This window comes from Neopelma chrysocephalum, unplaced genomic scaffold, assembly GCF_003984885.1.
Source record: "Neopelma chrysocephalum unplaced genomic scaffold, ASM398488v2 Primary Assembly neopelma1_24, whole genome shotgun sequence".
NCBI lineage: Eukaryota > Metazoa > Chordata > Aves > Passeriformes > Pipridae > Neopelma > Neopelma chrysocephalum.
In genome coordinates this window covers 31,343,171-31,360,713 of record NW_020897693.1, presented here as the reverse complement: position 1 = coordinate 31,360,713, position 17,543 = coordinate 31,343,171, and the positions used below count along the sequence as shown (strand labels likewise).

The 17,543-nt window shown below is 36.4% G+C and overlaps 1 protein-coding gene across 5 annotated transcripts in view; it reads left to right on the top strand.

Annotated features, from left to right (window-relative positions):
* BAZ1A (bromodomain adjacent to zinc finger domain 1A) overlaps positions 1-17,543 on the top strand; it is a 67,382-nt gene that overhangs the window by 40,209 nt on the left and 9,630 nt on the right. For 2 of the 5 annotated variants that reach the window (XM_027670624.1, XM_027670613.1), the window contains 10 exons: positions 1,946-2,041; positions 2,169-2,393; positions 3,035-3,200; positions 3,473-3,586; positions 4,673-4,797; positions 6,322-6,930; positions 9,390-9,553; positions 9,738-9,892; positions 12,347-12,495; positions 17,244-17,324. In XM_027670624.1, the coding sequence (XP_027526425.1) occupies positions 1,946-2,041; positions 2,169-2,393; positions 3,035-3,200; positions 3,473-3,586; positions 4,673-4,797; positions 6,322-6,930; positions 9,390-9,553; positions 9,738-9,892; positions 12,347-12,495; positions 17,244-17,324 (1,884 nt within the window). The remainder of the gene's footprint in view (positions 1-1,945; positions 2,042-2,168; positions 2,394-3,034; positions 3,201-3,472; positions 3,587-4,672; positions 4,798-6,321; positions 6,931-9,389; positions 9,554-9,737; positions 9,893-12,346; positions 12,496-17,243; positions 17,325-17,543) is intronic. The other 3 variants (XM_027670640.1, XM_027670635.1, XM_027670646.1) reach the window with 3 other exon arrangements.

The following is a 17,543-nucleotide window of genomic DNA, read 5'->3' as shown; positions in this document are numbered from 1 at the left end:
CTATAATGGAGAATTCAATATTCATTGTCCTTCAAGACTGGGAAGTATGCGTCCACAGCTCCTAGATACTACCAGGTCTCTTTCTTTCAGTAAAGGGCCTCACAGTCACTCTGCCTTTGGTCTTTACTCTAAGGCCGAAGTTGCCCCCATTTTCAGAGGTATTCGGTCTCACTAAACCCCTGATCAGAAGTGCAGACTTTGTTACAAATTTACATGGTCTGATGTTTATGGACTACCAAATTTGCTGGCTGTTTAAAGAAGAAGCTTTGACCCTTCCTGCTAGTCTTTATTTCATTAGAGATAGGTAGGAACATAAGAGCACTCTCCATTTGAGGTCAAGTGAATTTTGTGATGCCTCCACAAGACAGATGTGTGAGGTACAGGAAAGTTCTTTTAATTCCTCCCTTGAAGACTCTGTATTTTCATGCTTAAGATTTATGTCCGGTCTATAAATTATATAAAGCATGAGCACTATCTTCAGCAATAGAGGCTGCTCTTTGTAATTGAATAAAGATACAGATTTGATATGGTGTTAAAAAATTCAGACTGCGTTTTAATTACTGTTGAATTTAGCAATTAAACTGTATTTTTTTAACTACTGAGAGCATTGCTTTGGCAATACAAGCAAAGATTCCTTTGTCAGGTATCATAGAATAGTTGATTAGATTCTTTATTATTCATAGGACAGATCAGAAAAAATGTTATGTAACTTTCATATTTTAATTTGACTTCATGGGGCTGGCAATTGCAAAAATCTGCTGTTTTGTTTCTAGTTTAGCAGAGCTATGGGTAAGGCACTTCATCTACTATGTTTTACATGCCTTGGAACTTCCATTTCTTGTCACTTTTGTTTAGACATCTTCTTTACTGTAAAAGAATTACGTGTTCTTGGCTTTGTATCTGGTTAACCAAACTCGTGGTAGTCAGCATGTTTTCTCAGTTAAATTCTGTACAGGCAGTGTTTCTGCAACAGAGAACACCTTGGGTGTAGGGTTTTGGGATGTACAGTACTTTCTCAAACTGTGTTACATAGATACAGTGAGAGAGGAGGTGCAGAGGTTAATTTTGCAATGTCCGGGTGACAGTTTTCAAACATCATCAATCATCATACAATATGGTTGTGGATTTGCATTTTATGTAGTCTTAGTTTGGATTTGTGGCTCTATATTGACTTGATGACTTTAACTGCTTATTGATTTGGATTTGAATGATGTGAAATTGTTGAAACAGCATACAATGCTGAAAGAATTCTGCCAACCCTCTGGAGAAATACCTGTAAGTGCTGAGGAAACGTCTGTTAAAGAAACAGAAATTTGCTGTTTCTCCCTTTCACTTCCCTGCTTTCCTGGTCGGTTTGCTTATGTGTGATGTTCATTAAGTGCAGGTACTTGTTTTGGTGAAATATGGTTTATTGGTAATGACTTAGTCATTGTGTTTGTGCAGAACAGGCTGTATCTAAGTTAGATAGAAAGTATATGGTGAATGGTGATAGCCAGTATCAAAATATGTGAATGGTTTGGATTATGTTTCCTAAAAACAAACTTATGATGGGAAATAATAGTTCATTTGAGGAAAGCAAATACAGGCGTTTCTTGCATTGTTACTTGTTTGTGCTTTCAAATGTGTTTATGGATTTGTTTTTGCTGCCTTTCGTGTTGCCATTGTGCATGTTTTGTGTGTTGTGGTTTCTTTAACAGCTTATGTGCTGTTCTCCCTTTATGTAGCATGTGGTGCATGTCCTTAGCTTTTAGTTGGATTTTTTTAGTTGCTTAAAGATATGTAAATTTTCATTTGGACGTTGAATTGAGTTTTGAATACATTGATGCTTTTGTAAATATCGGCCCTCTTTTTGCTTTGTCTGCAACTTTTAAACACAGCTTCCTTTCCTCCCCTCCACAGTACAAGTTTTAATTTGCACTAGAATAAAGTGTTTATTTCCTTAAAGATTTAACAGAGGCTTTGGATGAAGATGCAGACCCCACAAAATCTGCACTGTCTGCAGTTGCAACTTTGGCAGCTGCATGGCCCCAGTTACATCAGGGTATGTGTGGGTTTCACTTCTTGTTTTGTTACTGTTCTTAATTTGCTGTGTATTTTAAATAACTTTTTAATATTTATATACATTTAAATGTCTATATAAAATAACTATACATTCTTCTCAACTGTAGGCTGCAATTTGAAAAACTTGGATCTTGATAGCTGCACTCTTTCTGAGATTCTCAGACTTCACATTCTAGCGTCAGGTGCTGATGTAACATCAGCCAATGCAAAATACCGTTACCAGAAACGAGGAGGGTTTGATGCTACTGATGATGCTTGCATGGAGCTGAGATTAAGTAATCCTGGTCTCTTGAAGAAACTTTCAAGTACCTCAGTATATGATTTGTTGCCAGGTAATAAAAGACAATACATGTTAGAAATTATTAGGCTGCTTATTAAGTGATCAATTTTAGAACTGGCTTCAGACCAGTAATGGTCAGAATTTACTGTATCATAGAATAATTTAGGTTGGAAAGGACCTCTAGAGGTCACCTAGACCAAAACCCACTCCAATGCTTCAGCCCCCACAAGCAGGTCCCACCACATCAGAGATTGCAGAGCTAGGCAGTCTCATTACTTCTGAGTTGCCTTTTTTTAATTTCGTTTTAAAAATGTTAGTTTTACATGCAGGAGGGGATCTCTCTGGGAGAAGCATCAGAGTGTTCGATTCAGCCCCTGTTTTTTATGCTGTTCTGGTTTGGGTCTTTCATTCATTATTTGGAAATGGAGAAAACAAATACCATCTACTGTTCCTTTATCTCTGTTTTGAAGATAATATTGCATTTTACTACTTCTTTTGGTGATAAAAGTTAATAAATTAAAAATAAAGGCAGATATTTCAGGAAATGTCTCTTTGCAAGTGCAGCTGGTACACTACAAATGTTTGACTGTTCACTTGTTCTTGAGTGAGAACAAATCCAGTCTGGAGTGTGTAAGAGTAAGGCTTATTATCAATTATATAATGAAATATAAACATTGGTCTGAATTTTATTAGGAGAAAAGATGAAGATCCTTCATGCTCTCTGTGGGAAGCTTCTGACTCTCGTCTCCACTCGAGATTTCATTGAGGACTCTGTTGATGTGCTACGACAAGCGAAACAGGAGTTCCGAGAATTAAAGGCAGAACAGCATCGCAAAGAACGAGAGGCAGCAGCAGCAAGGTAAAACTAGGATATGGAAAACTAAATTTTGTTGCTAGAAATGAGATTAACTCCTTGGTTGCAGAAGGCATACGAGAAACAATAGTAATATTTCTGTTTTATGCTGGTTTCTTGAGACCATAGACAGGAGTGAAACTTCATTGTGCTAAATGTTGTGCTTTCTCACACTAGTGCTATTTTTGGATTGTGTTTTAGTATAAAAGGAAAAAGATGTGAACAGATCAGATAGTAGATTAATTGCAACTGGTTTTCTATATCCTTCCTACTACTAGGATACGTAAGAAGAGAGAAGAAAGGTTGAAAGAACAAGAGTTAAAAATGAAAGAAAAACAAGAAAAGCTGAAGGAAGAGGAGCAAAGAATTCCTGCTGTAGAAATATCTGTTGGGTATGATACATAGTATTACTGTGGTATATATGATATAGCACTTTTCAGTTACATGGTCAGACCTAACCTATATGGTTTTTGTTGACTTGATCATATGCAAAAGTATATTTTAAGTATGATTTTATTTTCTTCCTAGTGTTCTACAATTGGCTTATGAAAGTGATTTTTACTATACTCATAATTATTTTGAAAGCTTGTCAAGAGAAACTTGCAAATTCTAATTTGTCTTTTGCATTGCTTTGTCTTGCATTGATTTAATCTCTATGACTATCTTCGTACAGACCATTGTAGTTCATTATCTTTTGAGGAATTGATCTGAGCTAGAAAATACTGACCTCACATAACAATTCATTAATCAAATTTCATAGCATTTTTTTTCTTTTAAATGCAGTGTTATGCCAGGTGATTTCCATAAAACCAACATTTTTTTGTTCTGTTAATAAAACTGCATGTTTTAAGGTAGTAAGATTCAGGCACATGCAGCTGTATATGATTCGAGGAAAAAAACCCAAAGTGTGCATACAATACTATGTCTTCACCTGCTTGAGGAAGGTAGTTAGTTAAATAAATCTGCTTGTAAAAGGTGAGCATGGGCCAAAGATAGATTTGGAAATTATAATTGAGAGAAAATAATAAAATAAATGTAATAATTGCATGTGGTTCTGTAGGTTTTTAATTATAATTGTTAGATGAGGCAAAAATGTGAAATAAGCATATTTTGAGGAGGAAACATTTTTTAGACATGAAGAAAATCCATGTCAATAGAACTACGCTAGAATGTTGCCAAAAAGGATCTGATTATAATAATAATAATCTTCAAATGAAAGCGTGGATACCAAAGAGCATGCTTTAGTCTTTAATATGGAACTTCCATTTACAGTTCAGTGGGTTTTTTCTGGGCTTTAATATATTTTGTGACTTTAAGTTTATTTTTTAAAAGCATTATAGATATTTTACTAGCTTAAGTACTTGCGAGAGAAAAATATTGTTTGTGTCAAATATGGCATATTTTATTGTATATTTTTTATCATTCAGCTTATGTGTGGTTTGTTGGTTAGTCACCTTTTGGTTTTTTTACTGTGTCAGGGAAGAGGAACGAGAAGACCTAGATACTAGCACAGAGAGCAAAGAGATTGAACGTAAAGAGCAAGACATGGACACAGTGACAGAGGATGAAGAAGAGCTGGGACCAAACAAAAAACGACGAAGAGGTAATGCTATAATGTATTTGTTTGTGTACTTGTATACATGCATGCGTGCCCCTGGGAAGTTCTTGTGTTTTATATAAAAGTATCAGTCTTTCATGTAATATTTTAAAGGAAAAGTTAAAAACCCACACCCAAAGGTGATCATAATGGGCTACTAAGTACATTGAGCCAGCCTGATGTAGTTCTTGTGGTCAGCTGTCTGGATTCCTCTTTTGTCTGAAAAGTCTCAGGCTGTTGCCTAACAAACCATACTGTTGTAAGTAGTGCCCTTAGAGAGAGAGTTGTAGGAGTCCCATCTAATAGAGGATGGTGTGGTTTTGATTCTATTTTTTTAGTAAGCTAGAAAAACAAGTATTTTTTTAAAAAAAGTTAGATTGAGCATTTGGGTTTAGTTTGCCTTTGTTAATGAAGCAGCATGCCTTCTATATGAGAATACAACCAGTCTTACTGCCAGATTTCATTTTCTCAGCAGTGTACTAGTAGGAGCTGCAGTGCAGTAAATGGTGCAGCCTGCTATTCATAACTAGAGGTGTCACCACAGGAGGATGAATTGTTGATGGCTTTGGGCATCTAGCTCATCTGTGCCTTTCTGCTGGGAAGGCTTTGTGCTAGTGTCTAGTGCCAGTGAAAGTCCTGGATCATTGTGACTTCAGTTGCAAACTTGTACAGTTCCTAACTGTACCTGGGATGGAAATTGAGTCATTCAGTAATGCAAATTAGCATGTTTACTACAGCTTTATGCTGGTGAAACAGTGAGATCCTAATTTCAGGTTTCTCAAATACCTATGTTTGAGACATTGTGAATGGATGACGAACAAGTATTATTTCATTCCTGCAACTGGGGGACTGAAGGTCTAACTGGAAACCAGTAGAAATCGAGTGTTGACAGCACCTTTCAAGTTGCGTGCATCAGTTAGGAGACATACTTTTCTAGATGACTACCAGAACCTTATACTTTGGTAAACTGAGACGTGAACTGAAATATTTTCATCTGGTACAAGTTGATGGGGAGAAAACAGTAGTATATATATTTAAAAAGAAAAGTTATAAAGTAAGGTACTTGACTTTGCCAAAGAAGCTCATGTATAGGGATTCTGGTCTTGCTTGAGACCTTTAGGAAGTTAAATTGATCATTTTGAGGATGATAAATTAAGTCCAAATTATAGTTTGTATTCAGTAATGAAATTGCTAGAATTTTATGTTATAAGATGCTTCTATAACATGCTTTTGAGTTCTTAAAATTTTGGTTCCTTTTTATGGTATTAAAAAAAGTGTCAGTAAATGAGACTTGGTCTAGTTTCTGCAGAGTGAAAGTGTATTCAAAATGGCTACCCCTTCATCAAGGGAAGCACAGTTAATCACTTGAGTTTTTTTTATTAAAACTGGTATTGTCTCTTGACTGAGCTTGATGGTCTTTGACAGTGTAAGTTGGAAAGTGACAGAACTAAACCAAGCCCTTTACTTGAGCTTTTGGTTAAAAAAAAAATTATAAGTGAATTTCTACCAAACTTCTTCCTTTAACTTTAGGAAGGAGAGGGCAAAATGGATATAAAGAATTTACAAGACAAGAAGAGACCACTTGTGAAAAGAGTGAACCTCTTGCTGCTGAAGATGAAGAAGCTTTAAAACAGGAGCAACAAAAGAAAGAGAAGGAACTGTTAGAAAAGATTCAGAATGCAACAGCCTGCACAAATATCACCCCGTTAGGTCGTGACCGTCTGTACCGACGCTACTGGATTTTCCCTTCTCTTCCTGGATTGTTTATAGAGGAGGACTATTCTGGTCTCACAGAAGACATGTTGTTGCCTCGAACCTCTTCCTTTCAGAATAGTGGACAGTCTTGCACAAATGAACCTCAGGTATTCAGTAAAACTGGAGAGTCTTTGAAATCCTCTGAATCTACCTCCAATAATGACCAAGATTCACATACCAGTGTTGTTGTAGAGGTGCCAAGGCCAGTATATAAACCAAACCGTTGGTGCTTTTACAGTTCTCGGGAACAACTGGACCAACTCCTAGAGGCTCTCAATTCCCGAGGACATAGGGAGAGTGCCTTAAAAGAAACTCTTTTACAAGAGAAAACTAGAATATATGAACAACTAAGCAGTTTTCCTGTGGAAAAATTCCATATTCCAGGTAAATGAAAGATTTTTGATGTTCATTTGCTTTCACAGATACAATTTCTATATAATATTCTAGAAATCTCTAATTTTCATTTAATTGTAATTTCTAAAAAATAAGAATTATTCTGAAGCTTTGTTTCATTTGATGGAAAACACTGTTTTTTTCTTTCCTTCCTTTTTTTTTATTTCCCCTTTGATATACCTTTGTGGTATTTCTGGTGTTTCATGCTAAAAAAAAAAGCAATAATTTTTCTGTTATCCTACTGCTTAGAAAACTGGGATTGGCTTTTAAGCAAACATCCTTAGGAAGTAATTTGAGCTTTGGGAAAAGATTAACTTGAGGAGTGAAGATTAATATGCACTAAAAAATAGCGTAGCTATGTTGGTTGGTATGTGGATTAACATTGGTGCATTGGGATTCTGTGTTATTACTCTTTTCTATTTTTTTTCCTTTTTTCTTCCTTTGGCAGGTGCTCAATAGAGGAGGGAACAACAGTATAACAGATATTTTTATGGGTTTCTAAATGTAGGAGTGTACTGAAAAACCATCCTAGACCTAGTATTTAGGGGTTTTTTCCCTTTTCTACTAGCTCAGTACTTTGCAATTTATTGGCAAGCCGTTAGCTCCAAACACCAGTAAAATTCTTTAAATACAAGCTTGCAGCTGAATTGCTTATGGCATGTTGGCAGGTAAAGAACGTTACCAAAATGAAACTCCCAAGGGTAATGTTTAATAAATTGCATTTTGTTTTCAATTATGAAAATCACTGTGAGGATTTTGAGTTATCTGTATTGGGACAAGGGAGAATTATTCACAGCTGAGACAAATTCTGTTTTCCTGGAATGTGTATGCTAGGACGTGCTGTGAGCACATCAGGTACTGCTAAATTTATAACTGATCTACCATTTCTTTTGCTGGAAACTAGCACAGGACAGAGTTTCTGTGTAATAATTAAGCTTTATTTGGAGGCCTTATGTCTATATTTGTAGGTTTTTGGTTAGAAAATCTCTATTGTCTTCTGATACATTTGAGTTTGGGCATATTTTCCTAATTGCTGTGCCTTTATCTGTATTTTGTGTGTTGCTTTCTGCCCTGAAGCAACCTGATTTTCACAGTCAAGGCAGCTTTGAACTTCACTTTAATAGAGATGAAGAAAATTCAAATGCAGTGGTCCAATGCCAATGCTGCTGCCACTGTGTGATAGGCAGGGATAAGTGGCCATGTGTAGCTTTGTTGGGAGCTTTTCTGCTGTGGACTCCAGCTGCTGCCCTATTGCCTTCACTCAAATAACTTGCAAGACAAGTGAGAACAACTTCGTAATTCTCTTGCACTGTAGACTGCCCTTCTACCTTTTCCAGTTCCCACTCAACAGAGCATGGAAATAAAATTGGTATTTTATTTAATTGATTTAATTCCAGTATCCATTAACTTCTCCTCATCACTTATTTGCAAAGCAGTTGCTGCTTTTTCAGTTCTGCTCATTGCATTTCTTCTTTGCTTTTAAACGAAAAAGGACATTTCCCGTATCCAGGCATCAGAGTTGCTAGTCTACATTTTCAGAATATTTTCAGTTACAGGGAATTGTTCCAGTAATTGAGAGCACCTTAGAAATTCATCTTGTGCTTTCTTAAAAACAGCTTTATTGTATTTTTTTTATTAAATACCTCTAAGTTCTTGCATGTAACTTCTCATCACTGCACTCAAAGGTTTTAAGGTAAATCCTGTGAACAGAAGTGTTCGTCACTTATGCAGATTTGCAAGCACTACTTTAGGATATGGGCAAACTTTCCTGTGGCTTTTGAGCTTTTGCATGAACTTTGAATTCTCTTATAAGAGGTTTTACTTGACAGCCCATCATCAGCTCTTTCCTAGTTTTCGTAAATTATCCTGCTGTCTTGTTCTTTTTTTCCCTGCCTTTCATTAGAGGACACAATAAGTCTGGTCTGTTTGTTTTGTTTAAAAGTTAAGGTTTTAAAAGGGCTTATATTTGTTTTGATAGGTTTTGTGATTCTCAGCACATGCTTGTTTTAAGTGTTTCTGTGATAAAGATCCTTGCAGAAAAGAAAACTGAAGGGCTCTCTTGAAAAGTAAGAGCCATCAAATACTAGAGATGTGACTTTATTATCTTTTTTTTTTCTCCTTGCACTTATAGCAGAGTTGTTGTTTGCTTATCTACTGCTTTAGAAAGCATTTTAAGGCAGAAGAACTACTTTTAAATTAACAAAGATTTCCCATTCTATGTGTTGGGATGGGTGGATGCCAATCTAGAGGTCATCTCTCTAAAGAATACTCGGTTGGTTCAGATGCCTTAGCTGGCATGGAGATGTTGGTGTTGGCAACATCTTGCTACAGGAAGGGAATTTTAAACCCATGTTTACTTGGTTCTGCTCTGTACTACTTTTGTTCCCTTCACCAATGGCTGCTTTAAGGAATAAGGTCCACCAACACCAAATTACTTGCTGTTCTTGCAGACAAACCTCAAAGTGACATCAGACCTCCTTCAGGACGGGGAAGGATGCAGAATGCTCACGATGGCTCTCACCTATCTGCAGAGAAGCAGCTTGAAGTGAGACTTAGAGACTTCCTTTTGGACATTGAAGACAGGATCTACCAAGGAACGTTGGGGGCTATTAAGGTATTTGTGACTTGTAGAATGCCTAGGAACACAGTGATGCCATCGAGTCTGTAACTTAAATGGGAACTCTTGAATGCTATGGTTTTACTAAAGGCATAATTAAATTAAATGTAGGCAGTAATTGGCACTAAAAGTTTGTGGCCTTTGATTCTTTAGAAACCTCAAATTCGTATGTTTGCTTCAGGTTACAGACAGACAGGCTTGGAGAGCAGCCTTAGAACATGGGCGATATGAGTTTCTGAGTGATGAAAACAAAGAAAATGGTATTATTAAAACTGTGAATGAAGAATCTGAAGTAATGGAAACTGATGATCAAGATAAGTTTATTGTGAAAGACAGGTAAGAGCTATAGTTTAAATAATGGCTCTTCGCTATGAGTTTTATAGCAGTGCTCTGGTTTGAGTTTTTGGGGGAGGACTTGGATCTGCAAGCTGTTTTTACCCTCAAATTCTTTGAAATGGTGTTTTTTAAGATTTGAGTTGTAAAACATGAGATTTTTGCATTGGTTTATAGTCTCTAAATGATGCTGTTCTATTACCATATAAGATTAAGGCACCAATTTTTACAACTTTAAGAATTCGGGTATTACGCTACTCAAAGTGAACATTAATTATCAAAGAAGTAACACGTGGATTAATTTTAAAATAATTTAAAATGCAGAGAAAAATTAATCTGGTAATTGATGTTTTCTTTTCCAGAAGGAAAAAAAAACAAAACAAAACAAAAAATTACTTAAATTTGTGGAAAGAGTAAGAGTGTTAAAAAGGAAAAATGGTAATAGTAAACAAATTGCTGGTTGAACTGGCCAGTGTTCCTCTTTATGAGTCACAGGAAGACCCATCCAGGCAACAGACCATGGTCTGGATTAGTTTTTAGCACTGCAGCAAAAAGCAGATATCATTCATGAAGTTGTAAGATTATAATACTTCTGTAGAGCAAGCTGCAACACAGTAAGAGAGAGGAAACCTCAAATCATATAGCGTTGCAGCTGTGGAAGTGTTTTGAGGGCCTTAGTTTAGTTTTTAAACAAAGATCTGAAATATGTATGGGACTCTGATATAAGTTTTTGTTGTAAATCAAACTTCAGAAACAACAGAAATGGTGAAGATTTCTAAATTTTTAGTTATCAGAAGTAACATACTTCTCAGAAATAAGGATCTACCTTAGTTGACTTAATACATATAAAATTAAATGTCTTGATAGGATATAAATGTTGAAATACTTAAGGAAAAAAGATTTATTGGAGACAATCATTGTGCCAACATACTGTTTGCTTATGTATTCTGGAGGTTATCTGGTGTTGGACTTCAATAAAAATTGAATTTCTGAGTGGACTCTTGAATGTTGTGTTGGATGTTAGGAATTTAAAGTTCTCTAAGTTTTTTTTCCTTTTTATTTCAGCTTTCTGAATTAGTATTTTCATATAAGACTGCCCTTCAAATCAGAGTTCTCTAGTTGCATGCAAAATGGATAGGGTCATCCTTTATATTAATGACACAATTTACAGATGTTTGGTTCCTGAAAACCACAACATAGAAATATTCCACTGTTTTAATTAAGCAGCTAAAATTTATCTGTTTCCGCTTACTTTGGGCACTGCCAGCTCTCAATTCTACAGAAGCTTGTTGCTTCATTTTTTTTATTTGATACCGACTACTGACTCAATCAGAGTTTCTGAATAAAGTCTACTCTAATAAAGACTTGCATATTAAAACACACTATGGGATTCTGAAATCATGTGACAGATTGCTTTTGATGCTGGGCTTTTTATCCACCTCAGAGCGAGTGACATCTCATTAAGACCTTGGAGTTTGACTAGTGAAATGTAAATAACTATGCAGCTTTCTTTCTGTTTGCTTTCAGGCTCTCAAAATGTGTGTGACTGCAAAATATAATGAAGAGCTTTTAAGTGTGAAAAAAGAACAGGGACAACCAAAAGCATTCCTTATGCATCAGAATAAAGCAGAATCCAGAGAATCTTAATTAGTTGTTTCTCTATAAACCCCAAATATAAATTGAATTTTATTTTCATTAGTGCGAGTTGCTCTCCTGCACTGTACTTAATGTTTGTGTTTCAGAAAGATTAACTACGCTTTGAAATGATTGCTTAGTCTTTTAGTCCCATTTTATTGGAAAACTACTTTTTCGGTGTTTTGTTTGTTTGGTTTGGGTTTTTTGTTTGGTTGGCTTTTGTTCTGTTGTTCTTTTTTCTTATTTCTTTTTTTTATCACCCTTATACGAAGAGTTAGTGTTTTAGAAAGATCCTCCAAGGATGAGAACATATAAGTTAACAATTCTTGATTTACATTCTAAAGTTACATTCTGTTTTCATTTAATTTATTTTCTTTTCAAAAATCTTATGAATTGTAAGGATCTGCATAGTTGAACTTGTGCAGATGGAAATACTCTAAAAGGCTACACCTCACCACTGGAAGTGTTTTCACTGAAAAATTATTGGGACTATACTCTTCACAGAAATCTCTCATAAACCAGCTGATAGATGTTGCATCAAATGTTTTTGAAATCTTAATAATTGTATTGAAATTTGTCATCCACATTTCTTGAAATTTAAATAACTTACCTAAAGATGATTTATCTAGATTAACTAAGCTAATTAAGCAAACATAAAAACTAGGATAACTAATCACACCTGTGCAGTATCTGTTCATGTCCATAGTCCATGCATGTAAATAAAGTTAAAATAAAAGAACCTACTGTGGATACAGACATGTACGAATATCTCTGGTATTAAATTCGAAATATTCAAAGATAATTTATGTGTTTCTGTTCTAGACTTATTGGATTAAAAACTGAAGCTCCAAGTGCTGCATCAACAAGCACAAGTACTCCTCAGCCAGTCAATAATGTGGTCCACTACTTGGCATCTGCACTGCTTCAGATAGAACAAGGAATTGAGCGCAGGTTTCTCAAAGCACCTCTTGGTAAGTCTTGGAATTGAAACTGTAAGTCTCTGATGTTGTGTAAGATTTTGTAACAAACAAACAAACCCCACCCGCCCCAACACCACAGAAACCCACTTGCCAAACACACTTGCTTCTTTTGAAAGACTGGATGCTTTAGAGTGGCATGTTGGAGAAAAAACCAAATAATTAACCTATTGCTGTGTAACACTGTAAAACTGAAAAAAGTTAGATTGCTAGTTTACAAGGTAATCGATCATGAGGAAATATTACTATTTTTCTTACTATTCTACTTGTCCTGAATTATATGTATTAATTAACAGCATATTTTCCCCTTAAATTCATGCTTATTTAACATGGATCGTTTCAGTGACCTTGTTTGTGTGGCCCTACAATTATACTGATGCACTGGGAGACAAATTGTACCCTTAGGCAGAAATGAGTAATCTTTCTGGGGGAATACTCTAAATCAGAATTACTGTTGAGGCCAATATATCATGTTGCTCTACGGTGAGTTTCTTCTGAGTGTTATTTAGGTTGTAAAAATATATGCTGCCTTTTATACTGTTTCTGTGAAAGCAGTATAAGCCTTATTTATCTGGATCACCTTGATCAGAATATTGACTGTAAAATGTAGGAAACATTTACATTCCAAACTTCCAGATTCTCAGGTTTTGCATTTGTGCTGTAAAACTTGGAAATAAAAGGTTGCAAGAAAAATTTAAACCAAAGCAGGATTTTAGCTTGACTTGGATACACATTCCTTCCTTGACTGCCTCTGATGGTGCTCTAGGGGTGAAAGAGAAGATCCAAAGTGCATGAAGTCATTTTGTTTTCCAGTGATACCTCAGGTCTGGATTCCTTAGGATCCTTTTGCAATTCAGAGCTGGAGTTTTGTCTTGGAGAAGTGTGTAAAGGTGCTTCATCCTTCCCAAGGCCATCCTGTCTGGATGGCACACTGGGGATGAGCCATGCTCTGTGCTTTCAGGACTGCTTTGCTTTTCACCTGTGAGAGTGCAGTATGGGTTACCAGCACAGCACATACCAGGGTCTTCCAGAGCAACAACTGACACACACCCTATTAGACGATACTTTCCTCTGATAATCACTGTGTACAAAACCATTATGCTCTGGCAGATGTTGCTGTAGTAGTTTAAGATGAAAATGCAGGTTTTGGTGTGTTAACACTAGATGTTAGTGCCCTGTGGCACAGTTGATCTGAAGCTGTTTCTGCATCTTGGCTGCTCCTACATGGAGTCTGCTGTCTGGGTATCAGTTGCCCCTGAAGATGAGTTTGAGCTAGATTTGTGCCAGAGACTGATGTGCAGACATGGGTTCCCTTCCACAAGCTTTTGTTATCGGTGTGATAACCTCTAGAAGAGGGAAGTGCAACAAATGATTGAGGTGAAAGGGAAGAGCATGAGAGTAGTTTGAATCGCAGCTGTTTGATAGCTTTACTTGGCTTAGTGTTTGGTCAACGCAAATATGTCTGCACTTTCCAAGCCAGGCATGATGTGGCTTATTTCCTACTATATGACTCTATTTGCAACTTGCGCAACAGTAATTGACAGTACATCTATCATTTGTCCTACTTTGTCCTACTCTTCATATAAAAGTTGTAAATACATTGTGAATTATATGCCTCCATTTCTAAACTGGCTTACAAACTTGCCAACAGCATCTTGCTGACAATTCTAAGTTTACCATTCCCTGAAGGGGAAAAACATGGTTATTAGCAAGTTATGGCCATTGATCATGCAGCCTGAAATAGAGGAAAAGGACTAAAAGAAGAAAAATGTCCCTGAAGTATTGGAGGGAAAGTTTTTTTTAACAGTCCTCCTGTGTCTTTTTTTTTCAGTGGTTCCAACTCTGCCATAATCTAATGATGGTTCGTTTTTTTGCCTGATCTTTTCAATTATAGTGGGATTTCTTTTTTAACTTGGGAATCTTGTTCCCTTTTAGGTGCTTTATATGGTGCAACAAAGAAACTGTATAGGGAAAGCAATTGTACGTGATTTGCACATCTCAAAATCCCTGATGTTCGTTTTCCATAGTGTGCATCTCTTCTGCTCTGAAAAATGCTAATGCTCTAATATTACTGTAATGTATAGAATAATCTACATCGCTGAGGAGCAGGAAGGATCCCAGGTGTTCTCTGCTCTGGCTCACTGCCTGAACTGTTAAGCAACAGTGTCAGGTTCCCTTTTCTTGCTTTACCTTTGGTGCCAAATGTCTCATGTTTTTGAGTTGCGTAATGGGCCACTTTTAGAAGGAGTCAAGTCTGAATGAAAGCAAGATTGCATATGTGTAACAGGCAAAGAAAAGTTCTCTACTTAGCTTGACAAGGAAGTGTTTGTAGTACTACTAAACCTCTTAGGGAAAAGTGGACACTGCTTCTTGTTTTGGACTGTCTTGTGCTCAGAGCTGTGATGCACTTCTTCTCTGATTCCTTTAGAAAGTGTTCAACAGTATTCTGATAACAGAAATTAGGTCTAAGTTTGTAACCACTGGGTTTTGGTTTGTGGAATTTTGGTTTTGTGTCACTGTTTTTATGTAGATCATTGTGTCTGTACATTCTTTTTTTTCTTTCTCTAACAGGAGTGTCTTTTTAAATAGTTGTTCTAACTATTTAAGGGAACCACCCTCTAGACGAAATGCCTTGCATATCTGTTTCTAATGTTAAACTTGATAATCTCAACTTCTTAGGCTGATTTAATTACCACTGAAGTAAAAACACTGGAAGTCACTCAAGTGCTGGGAGTTCTGTAGGGAGTACAGGGGAACACTTGTGGTAAAAAAGAGTGCCCCTGCTTTTCTGCTTTAAACCAAACTGAATGTGCTTTGTCTTTGTCATTATTCCAGTTGTTGCTTTCACTGTGAAGTTTCTTTGCCCTCTCTGCCCCCACTTCATTCTGCTCTGTTCCTATTAGGGAATGGAGCCATACTTAACAATTTTTAGTTTTCATTTATGGCTTCTAGTCCTAAAGCCAGCACAGGGAAATTCCCTGCAGTCACTAGCAGGTTTATCTTGGTGGCCTCCAGGGTGCAGAGCAGACAAAGGGACCCGGCACAGCAATAAAAGGACCAGCTGTTCCTCTCTCCTCTGTTTTTGTTTGAGGCTCTATCAGGCTGCCAAGAGCCTCACTGGTGATTCTGATAAGTTTAGAGTTGAGGTGCATACCAAATGTTCAAGTGGAAGAGCAATGAAAGACTGACACAGAAGATAGTGATGCAAAAGGAGATCTGGAAACCCCAGAAATGGCCCCCTTGGCCTCACAGAGCTGCTATATGGTCGCTGATCTTCTGTTGTCTGGTGATTAAATGTAACATGATTTGAATTGTATGCATTTCTTAATTTTGTACTGTGTTTTAGAAATCTTTTCATTAAACATTAGCTATGAAAATTTGGTTTTTCTTCCTTCAGTACAAACTGAGGTAATGTATGGGGAGAAGCATGAAAAGGAGGGGGTGCAGTTGCAGTACATTGTTTTTCTGCAAAAATTTATGAGTTAAGATGTAAAAAAGCCTTTTTTTTAATTTTAAATAGCTGTTTGAAGGAAACTCTTAAGTGCTGCTTTTCAGATAAAAATTACATTTGAGAAGGTAGAAATACAAGCAGTTTTTACCGCGGATTTTACTTCTCTTTTGATACAAGTTTACTTTTCCTTACCTCACATTTCAAAATACTTTGCAGTGCAGAAGTAGGTCTCATCATTCCTATTACAGAGATGTTAAAGTTGAGGTATGAAATGATTAAGTGCTTTGGTTGCCCTGGAGTTCAGTGAGGCAACCCTCCCAAAAAACCTGCCTTCTGCACTAATGCAGGACTTCAGTCCTTAAACATCCTTCAGATTTTCATACAAAAGGTTGGATTCTAATTCATGGGAGGACCTTTGTGACTGATACAGGGAATCATTTACCTCCTTTTTAACTTGTGCCACCTACTTCTTGCAGGACAAAAAAACCCCAAAACAACTTTTTTGCTTCTTTTTGCTTGTCTTTATTCCATTCCTTTCTTTCTAGATTTTGATTATCTTTGTTTTCTCTACTGTCAAAGTTGTTTCCTTTGAACAGGGATGGGATTAGTATATCTGCATACTTTGTTCTCATGCTTGCATTACTTCCCTGCGGAGTTTCATGAGCAGAGGCAGCAAAGGTGGAAGTGAGCTTTTTTATGATGAAGAATTTTTGTTTACTCTTCAGAGAAGGCAGTCAAAGAATGTACCTTGTAATTGAAGCAGATGAGGTTTACTATGGCTCTTCCTTCCTGGGAGGTTAATTTAATCATTTTAACACTCAAGAACACTCCTGCACAACAGTATCCAAAGCATGTTGTTTCACATGGACAGATGAGCTCGTTCTCTTGGCCCTTGAGAAGTGTGCCCATAAACTGGCTACATTTTTTGAGAATTGAGGAGGTTCATGGTAGCACAGACCACATAAGCTGTTTGCTGAGAAAGAAACCTGTGGTCATTATCTGCTCCTGTAGCCATTTGTACCGGAGATGGACAGAAAGGTAAGGCAGAGTAGGCTTCAGAGCTTTCAGTTCAAGCCTTCGTTTGTAGTGAGAGTCAAAGTAAATCCTGGAATATGCAATTCCTCTGTGCACATTACTCTCTTACCCTTCACTTTTCTGCGTGCACATGTTTGTAACTACTGTTTTAGTTATGTTTTTAGACTATGCAAGTATGGAATATAAAAATTAATTAAAAAATAATTTACCATGCTTCAAAAAGGTATTTGAAATAACTCTATGAATTTAATGTTAGGTAATGCAGAAGATGATGAAAAGAACCACTGGGGTTATGAAAGGAGGAAGAGAGTGAAAGACAAGACTAGTCAGAGAGATGGTAAATTTTAAATGTTACTTGTATTGCTAAAAATTAGAAAGCATTGAATATTTTATCAGGTTTTCTTTTTTGTTTTTTTTTTCTTATAATTTTGTAGCCAGTTCCTTACATTGAAGGAATTGTGGTATTGAAGCCAAAGGTTTAAACATGGGTACTGAAACAAATACAGCTCAAAGATTTAAAAAAAAAAAAAAAAAAGGTTTCTGCAACCAGAAATAA